Raw genomic sequence first — 10,000 nt, forward strand, 5'->3', positions numbered from 1 at the left:
ACCTACCCACTCACCTGCCTACCCACCTACCTACCTACCCACCCACCTACCCACCCACCTACCCAACACACTTGACCTTTAGCCAGAAGACATGCATTAGAATATTTTTGTTCTTTTTCTCACTTTCACACACACACACACACACACACACACACACACACACACCTACACACACACACACACACACATGACTCCCTCCCCCTGCCCAGACACACATTGGAATTGGAATTTCGTGTCCTGCTACTTTTGTGAGATTAAAGTTGAGTGTCCTGCTACTTTTGTGAGATTAAAGTTGTGTCCTGCTACTTTTGTGAGATTAAAGTTGAGTGTCCTGCTACTTTTGTGAGATTAAAGTTGAGTGTCCTGCTACTTTTGTGAGATTAAAGTTGAGTGTCCTGCTACTGCAGTGTGATTACAGTTGTGTCCTGCTACTGCAGTGTGATTACAGTTGAGTGTCCTGCTACTGTAGTGTGATTACAGTTGTGTCCTGCTACTGCAGTGTGATTGCAGTTGAGTGTCCTGCTACTGCAGTGTGATTACAGTTGTGTCCTGCTACTGCAGTGTGATTACAGTTGAGTGTCCTGCTACTGCAGTGTGATTACAGTTGAGTGTCCCGCTACTGTAGTGGGTTAATGCCAAACTCTCCCAAGAGTGTATTAGCTTGAAACAGCATGTAACATGAAACAAAACACTTCATCAAACAGGAAGTAGAGACCATTTCCAACTCAATCAGTTTCTCTCTCTGCCCTTCACATCTACCTTTCTCATTTACACACACACACACACACACACACACACACACACACACACACACACACACACACTGTAACCTTATGTTATTCTTACCCACCAATCACTCATTCAGATAGTTCATGGAGTCCCACTTGTCAAACATACAGCACTGTGTCTCCTTAAACTGTAGTCTACTAGACCACAGAATGCTCAGTGGACCGGGTTTATGTAACTCTACTCACAGACAATGTCTGTCTTTAAGAGCACCATTTTAAAATGTTTAAATTAAGTGTGTTTAATTTAATCTAAACCTGCTCCAACCTTAAACAATCACATCTACATCTATCTAAACATTTATCTACTGCACCATATATCCACTACACCATATACATACTGCACCATATATCTACTACACCATTATCTACTACACCATAATCTACAACACCATATATCTACTGCACCATAATCTACTGCACCATAATCTACTACACCATTATCTACTGCACCATTGTCTACTACACCATATATCTACTACACCATTATCTACTACACCATATATTTTCTACAGCATAATCTACTGCACCATTATCTACTGCACCATAAATCTACTACATCATTATCTACTGCACCATTATCTACTACACCATTATCTACTACACCATATATCTACTGCACCATTATCTACTACACCATATATCTACTGCACCATTATCTTCTACATAATTTGTTTTCCATAATGTCTTTTCCATTACCTACATCTTATATATCATAACCTTTGAAGTATAACTACTAATGCGATCCATTGCAGTGATGTAATCATTATAACTTTAAACATGGCAGTTGGGAAAAGCTTTAAAAGCCTTGCTTGATTTACGATGTTCCTAATTTAGCAAATTTTGTTTTAAGAAAACATTTTACAAACATGTGCACCCTTCACTCCCCACTCTGTATGGATAATGCACGAGGTCCATATTGATCATATTTCTGTTTTTATGAAGACAGAGTGTGAGCGCGTGCACGGAGCTACCGCGCGCCTCTCCTGTCGTGGAGACACAAGTGTCCTGTCTTCCTCCCGGCTGAGAAACCAGTTACGGGACATTTTATTTGTCCAGTAGTTATAGCGAGTGTTACGGTATCTATTACGGATTGGTGCGGAAACACAGATTTCTAAATTCGTAATAAAGCGTAAGGGATTGTCGCTAAAGCTTCAGAGCTAATAGAGTTAACTTGGTTTATGCTCAGAGAACTATCACAGATTCCTGTCCTCCAGGGCACCAGTTCTCTGATGTACACTGATGACACCTTTGTATGGGCATGTTTTATAGTTTCATAACGACACGAGCAGGCCTACGCTGTTAGACTGTACAAACGTTGAGATGATGGAGTTTAGCAGGTAATCATATTACAGACGTGCCAAAAACACATTATGAAACATGATCTTTTTACACTAACTTCCACCTGAAGTCCGCATTTCTCTTGTTAGACTACCAGATAACAGTAATAACCAGTACGCTACCACGACAGGCCCGGTGCTCTGCTATTATAACAGGCCTGGTTAAGAAGAATTGATCTGTTTATTTTAATGGTGGGTTCCACCCAGTAGATCTATAACGCTATAACACGCTAAAAGCGCACTGGCTCTTGACGCTCAGCTCCGTAAGCTAACAGACTCGGATACGTTATTTCTCTACAGCGGTGTTTGTAAGCGGGGATGGTCTCCGCCCTCGCTGTGCGCTGCCGGTCCCGTTTCCGACACTGAAAGAACAGATTCGGCTCTCACCTGCGTCGCTTTGTGAAACTGCTTTTTCAGCCCTGCCACGGACATCGCCTCTGAGGTGCTGCTCTGGAAATGGAGCGGATAAAACGACCCGTTGTTGGCGCACAGCGATGTCGGTGAGACTCGCCAGCTGACGTCGTTGACTCGACGGGTGTCGTAGCATCTGCCGTGACGTCACGGTTCATGGACACGCCCTACACGGGAGCTGGTGCGCTGGTGTGAGCCACAGGGCCAGCGGCACATCGCTGCTGTGGAGGTTACAGACTCAAATGGGCTCTCAGAACCGACAGTGTAGGCGAGGTAACGATTCTACCATCGTGACGGTGTCCCACAACGCTGAGTTCAGGACCTCGGACAGCGAAACGCTGTGACCTCACTGCACCGCACATGCATAACAGAAAAAACACAGCAACCTCACACAGCCCATGTTATATTATACTACACACAGGCCATACTATACTCCACCACACAACCCATGTTATACTACAAAACCCATGCTACACTATACTATACTACACACAACCCATACTACACCACACACAACCCATACTACACTATACTACACCACACACAGCCCATACTACACCACATAACCCATACTACACTATACCACACACAGCCCATACTACACTATACTACACCACACACAGCCCATACTACACCACACATCACCCATACTACACTATACTATACCACACCCAACCCATATTATACTATACTACACCACACACAGCCCATATTATACTACACCACACTATACTACACCACACAAAACCTATATTATACCACACACAATCTATACTACACTATACTACACCACACACAGCCCATACTACGGTATACTATACCACACACAGCCCATACTACACTATACAACACCACACACAACCTGTTATGCCACACACAGCCCATACTACACTATACAACACCACACACAGCCAATACTACACTATACAACACCACACACAACCTGTTATGCCACACACAGCCCATACTACACTATACTACACCACAAACAACTCATACTATACTATACTACACACAACCCATACTATACACTATACTACACACAACGCAAACTATAATACACTATACTACACTAAACTACACACAACCCATAAAATACACAACCCTTACTACAGTATACCACTACACATAACCCATAATATACACTCATACTACACTATACACAACCGATAATACACAATCTTTTCTACACTATAGTACACTACACATAACCCATAATATACACAACCCATATTACTCTATACACTACACACAAACCATAATATACACAATCCATTCTTCGATATATTACACTACAGACAACCCATAATATATATAACTCATACTACACTACATGTAACCCTTATTAAACTATACTACATTACACAGTGTATACAACCCATAATGTACACAACCCATACTACTCTATACCACACCACACCACACACACCCTGTACTATACACAACCAGCACAGTGACTGCTTGTTTTTTTGCTTTTATACTTTAAAACTAAACTTAAAGTACAGTTTAGTACAGTAACTGTACATGATAAAGGACTGCTATATGTATATGATAAAGGACTGGTATATGTACATATACAGTACATGATAAAGGACTGGTATATGTACATATACAGTACATGATAAAGGACTGGTATATATACATATACCTGTACATGATAAAGGACTGGTATATGTACATATACAGTACATGATAAAGGACTGGTATATGTACATATACAGTACATGATATAGGACTGGTATATGTACATATACAGTACATGATAAAGGACTGGTATATGTACATATACAGTACATGATAAAGGACTGGTATATGTACATATACAGTACATGATATAGGACTGGTATATGTACATATACAGTACATGATAAAGGACTGGTATATGTACATATACAGTACATGATAAAGGACTGGTATATGTACATATACAGTACATGATATAGGACTGGTATATGTACATATACATCTACATGATAAAGGACTGGTATATATACATATACCTGTACATGATCAAGGACTGGTATATGTACATATACAGTACATGATAAAGGACTGGTATATGTACATATACAGTACATGATATAGGACTGGTATATGTACATATACATCTACATGATAAAGGACTGGTATATATACATATACCTGTACATGATCAAGGACTGGTATATGTACATATACAGTACATGATAAAGGACTGGTATATGTACATATACAGTACATGATATAGGACTGGTATATGTACATATACAGTACATGATATAGGACTGGTATATATACATATACAGTACATGATATAGGACTGGTATATGTACATATACATCTACATGATCAAGGACTGGTATATGTACATATACAGTACATGATAAAGGACTGGTATATGTACATATACAGTACATGATAAAGGACTGGTATATATACATATACATGATAAAGGACTGGTATATGTACATATACAGTACATGATATAGGACTGGTATATGTACATATACAGTACATGATAAAGGACTGGTATATATACATATACATGATAAAGGACTGGTATATGTACATATACAGTACATGATATAGGACTGGTATATGTACATATACATATACATGATAAAGGACTGGTATATGTACATATACAGTACATGATATAGGACTGGTATATGTACATATACAGTACACGATAAAGGACTGGTATATGTACATATACAGTACATGATATAGGACCGGTATATGTACATATACAGTACATGATAAAGGACTGGTATATGTACATATACAGTACATGATATAGGACTGGTATATGTACATATACAGTACATGATATAGGACTGGTATATGTACATATACAGTACATGATAAAGGACTGGTATATGTACATATACATCTACATGATCAAGGACTGGTATATGTACATATACAGTACATGATAAAGGACTGGTGTATGTACATATACAGTACATGATATAGGACTGGTATATATACATATACAGTACATGATAAAGGACTGGTATATGTACATATACAGAACATGATAAAGGACTGGTATATGTACATATACAGTACATGATATAGGACTGGTATATGTACATATACAGTACATGATAAAGGACTGGCATATATACATATACAGTACATGATAAAGGACTGGTATATGTACATATACAGTACATGATAAAGGACTGGTATATGTACATATACAGCTACATGATAAAGGACTGGTATATGTACATATACAGTACATGATAAAGGACTGGTATATGTACATATACAGTACATGATAAAGGACTGGTATATGTACATATACAGTACATGATATAGGACTGGTATATGTACATATACAGTACATGATATAGGACTGGTATATGTACATATACAGTACATGATAAAGGACTGGTATATGTACATATACAGTACATGATATAGGACTGGTATATGTACATATACAGCTACATGATAAAGGACTGGTATATGTACATATACAGAACATGATATAGGACTGGTATATGTACATATACAGAACATGATATAGGACTGGTATATGTACATATACAGAACATGATAAGGACTGGTATATGTACATATACAGCTACATGATAAAGGACTGGTATATGTACATATACAGAACATGATATAGGACTGGTATATGTACATATACAGTACATGATAAAGGACTGGTATATGTACATATACATGTACATGATAAAGGACTGGTATATGTACATATACAGAACATGATAAAGGACTGGTATATGTACATATACAGAACATGATAAAGGACTGGTATATGTACATATACAGTACATGATAAAGGACTGGTATATGTACATATACAGTACATGATATAGGACTGGTATATGTACATATACAGTACATGATATAGGACTGGTATATGTACATATACAGTACATGATAAAGGACTGGTATATGTACATATACAGTACATGATATAGGACTGGTATATGTACATATACAGCTACATGATAAAGGACTGGTATATGTACATATACAGTACATGTACATGATAAAGTGGCAGAATTCTTAACTCAGTATGTACATGTAACAGAGTTCATCACATGTGGTGCTGAACAACACAGAACACTGCAGTCAGAGCGAATGTACACACACACACACACACACACACACACACACACACAATCATAGGCATACAAGGGCGTGTAGAGGGGTGTGGTTGGTGTGTGTGGTTAAGAGGAACAGGGTGTGTAGAGGGGTGTGGTTGGTGTGTGTGGTTAAGGGGAACAGGGTGTGTAGAGGGGTGTGGTTGGTGTGTGTGGTTAAGAGGAACAGGGTGTGTAGAGAGCTGTGGTTGGTGTGTGTGGTTAAGGGGAACAGGGTGTGTAGAGGGGTGTGGTTGGTGTGTGTGGTTAAGGGGAACAGGGTGTGTAGAGGGGTGTGGTTGGTGTGTGTGGTTAAGGGGAACAGGGTGTGTAGAGGGTGTGGTTGGTGTGTGTGGTTAAGGGGAACAGGGTGTGTAGAGGGGTGTGGTTGGTGTGTGTGGTTAAGGGGAACAGGGTGTGTAGAGAGCTGTGGTTGGTGTGTGTGGTTAAGGGGAACAGGGTGTGTAGAGGGGTGTGGTTGGTGTGTGTGGTTAAGGGGAACAGGGTGTGTAGAGGGTGTGGTTGGTGTGTGTGGTTAAGGGGAACAGGGTGTGTAGAGGGTGTGGTTGATGTGGAGAGCTTGTTCACTAGAGATCCAGCGTTGGGGAAGAATCTTGTCAGGTGTCTCCTGGATGTGGATGTGAAGGATCTTCATTCCTCTCTGTGAGAAACTCCAGGACACGTCAGACTGTTTCAGATTCTTTAAGACAGAACAGGACAACATGATCAGATATGAGACACAAAGTCAGCCACACAGTGTAAACACCATCTCTCTCTCTCTCACACAGAAATATTAAATGCAAACGTTCTGAAGCACAACAATATGTACGCTGCCTCAGGCAGCTCACATTAACAGCTGTTTTTCTCTTGATAAGATACAATAAGATGGTCTGTCAGATTACTCAGAAAGTCATTTAGCATTCAGGCAGCTCATAATATATAAAACACACATTACACACGTTACACAGAACTCTCAAATCTTCTTATGAGAATATACTCATTCACACGGCCTGTTATCTTTCTCTCCAGCTGTTCCTAGTTTGTCTCTAATTGTGGGCCCATGTAAACCTTGTTCCCGTGTCTCGTTTGTCGGTCATAGTTTCCGTGTTTCCCGCTAGATCTCGTTTCTAGTTCCTATTCCTCATGTCCTTTTTCCTGGCGCTCCGTTAATCTGCTCCGTCTGTCTGTGTTGCTCTCCCTGGTCATCTTCTGTAGTTCTCTGTTGTTCTCTCGTCTGTTCTACTGTCTCGTTGCTTTCCCCGTTAATATTTGCTTGTTTGATTCTGCTCTCGTTCTCCCATCGCTTCGCTTGTTTGTTTCCTCCTAATACATGTGTGCAGGTGTTATCTGCTTTTCTTTGTTTTTAGTACTTGTGTTTGTCTAGCGTATGTAGTGCGGTTCTCGCTGCATGTTCTAGTTTTAGACCTCTTCGCTGTTCTCCGTTAGTCTTTCCTTTATGTTTCATGCCGTTGTTCTCTAGTTCTCGCCCTCACCCTGTTAGCCTGTTACTCTTACGTTAGCCTGTTTCTTCTTTGTTCTGTACTGTTAGTCTGTTTCTGTTATTAAACATATTATTTAGTTTTTCTATCCCATCCGTCCCTTCTATTATGATTCCTTGTGTAATTCCGGTCCGTCTCATGTCCGAGGCGCCGGCACTTCGCGAGTGTGTTTGCTCTCCACCTCCAACGCGATACACTTTACTTTTGTTATAAACGGTATTAAAACTGCTCTCCAATAACTGAGCAACAACACTGGAGCAGATTCACATCAGTCTAAACAGAGCGTAACTTCACAGCTGGCAGCCAGACAAACTGCACAATACTGCATCACACGCCGAATTAGAGGCATACAACAAAAACTACATTTGATTATTTGTCCCAAAAACAGATAAACTACCATATTTTGTGCAGATTAGGTCAATATGAATATTCCATGAGTGCATCCATGTTCACTCTGATACTCGTAAGACGTAACTGCTTAATGTCGTCATTATGAACGCTTACTGGAGGTGGATCAGAGCCCAGACAGGACCAGAGATCATTTCCTCAGTGTTCTTAGTGTTAATGATCTAAGCACTTTCCTTACACCTGCCCACATACTAACACCGTGTTGGAATACATTAGTCTGACTGTTATCCACCAACACTACCAGTGCGGATCATTACATTTCAACATGGTGATTTAGTTACGGAGTTTACAGTCATTGGTGTACAAAGTAAACAAACATGGAGAACTGACACGTCCTTCAGGAGCTCCTACACTGGTAACTACAGACGAGGATAAAGTCTTATTTAGTTTATCCAGCTGTACTCCAATAGCTAAAGCTTTACACCAGTAAATGAGATGAGGGTTGATATCTAGATGAACCATTTTAGACAGTAAGATCTCAGGTGGAATGGTACTCAGATCAGATGAGAAATGCAGAAAAAATAAATACTCTGGCATCTGTGTGAGGGTCTGTGTGGGGGTGTGTGTGAGGGTCTGTGTGAGGGTCTGTGTGTGTGAGGACCTGTGTGAGGGTCTGTGTGTGTGAGGACCTGTGTGGGGGTGTGTGTGAGAGTGTGTGTGGGGGTCTGTGTGAGGGTCTGTGTGGGGGTCTGTCCAGATGCGTCAGTACTAGATGAACCAGTGTAACTCCTGCATCCTCAGTGCTAAACCCTCCTCACACACTCACTCATACGGGTCTCCTTTACTATGAATTGCCTCATTATGACTGATGTGTCATACGATGTGAGGGGGAAACAAACATGGAGGGCAAAATAATAGAAGAAGTGAGCAAACAGAAAAGCCACGGCGGCGACAGTACAAGCAGCATAATTTAAACAGACCAAACACAACCTACCAAAACAACCGACAAACTAGAAGACAAAACCCAGGGCTGAAATAACCAGAACAATCACGGCTTAATCAGACGCAGGTGAACATAACAGGGAGAACCAAAACATGGACTGGAGCTGAGGAACAGACGAGGGGTGGAGAAAACGAAACCAAGGAACAGAGAGGGAAGTACAGGAAACCAAAGACATGACAGAGAAATCACAGAAACAGACACCAGGAGGGTGGCCAATCATGACATGATGTAGCTGCCAAAGGACAAACGTCACTGTATTCAGGGTCTGACCTCTTCCACATTAAAGCCATAAAGGAACAGTGTGTGTCAATCCAAAGATGAAATTATTTGCCACTAACAGTACCTGGACCCAGTGTTTTCTTTTCTAAGAGTTTGACACAGTTTTGTCTTTCCACACGATCAGAATTCCAACATTCACAGTATCAGTTCCTCTACCACAAATGAATATTGTTGTAAATCTAGAAAAATGTTTATAATGTTCTTGCTAATCCCAAATGATTTTCTGCTGAAA

The 10,000-nt window shown here is 40.4% G+C and overlaps 1 protein-coding gene and 1 long non-coding RNA gene across 2 annotated transcripts in view; both read right to left on the reverse strand.

The window, feature by feature from the left end:
* The window catches only part of sh3gl2b (SH3 domain containing GRB2 like 2b, endophilin A1), a 98,227-nt gene extending 95,589 nt beyond the window's left edge, over window positions 1-2,638 (reverse strand). Inside the window, exon 1 of the mRNA XM_035521206.1 lies at window positions 2,513-2,638. Within this exon, the coding sequence (XP_035377099.1) occupies window positions 2,513-2,557 (45 nt within the window). The 5' untranslated portion in view covers window positions 2,558-2,638. The remainder of the gene's footprint in view (window positions 1-2,512) is intronic.
* A 4,527-nt stretch (window positions 2,639-7,165) lies between these two features.
* Window positions 7,166-10,000, reverse strand: part of LOC118240540 — a 4,637-nt gene continuing 1,802 nt past the window's right edge. Inside the window, exon 2 of the long non-coding RNA XR_004775475.1 lies at window positions 7,166-7,339. This is a non-coding gene — a long non-coding RNA (uncharacterized LOC118240540). The remainder of the gene's footprint in view (window positions 7,340-10,000) is intronic.

The sequence above is a fragment of the Electrophorus electricus genome, chromosome 22, assembly GCF_013358815.1.
Source record: "Electrophorus electricus isolate fEleEle1 chromosome 22, fEleEle1.pri, whole genome shotgun sequence".
Classification (NCBI taxonomy): Eukaryota; Metazoa; Chordata; class Actinopteri; order Gymnotiformes; family Gymnotidae; genus Electrophorus; species Electrophorus electricus.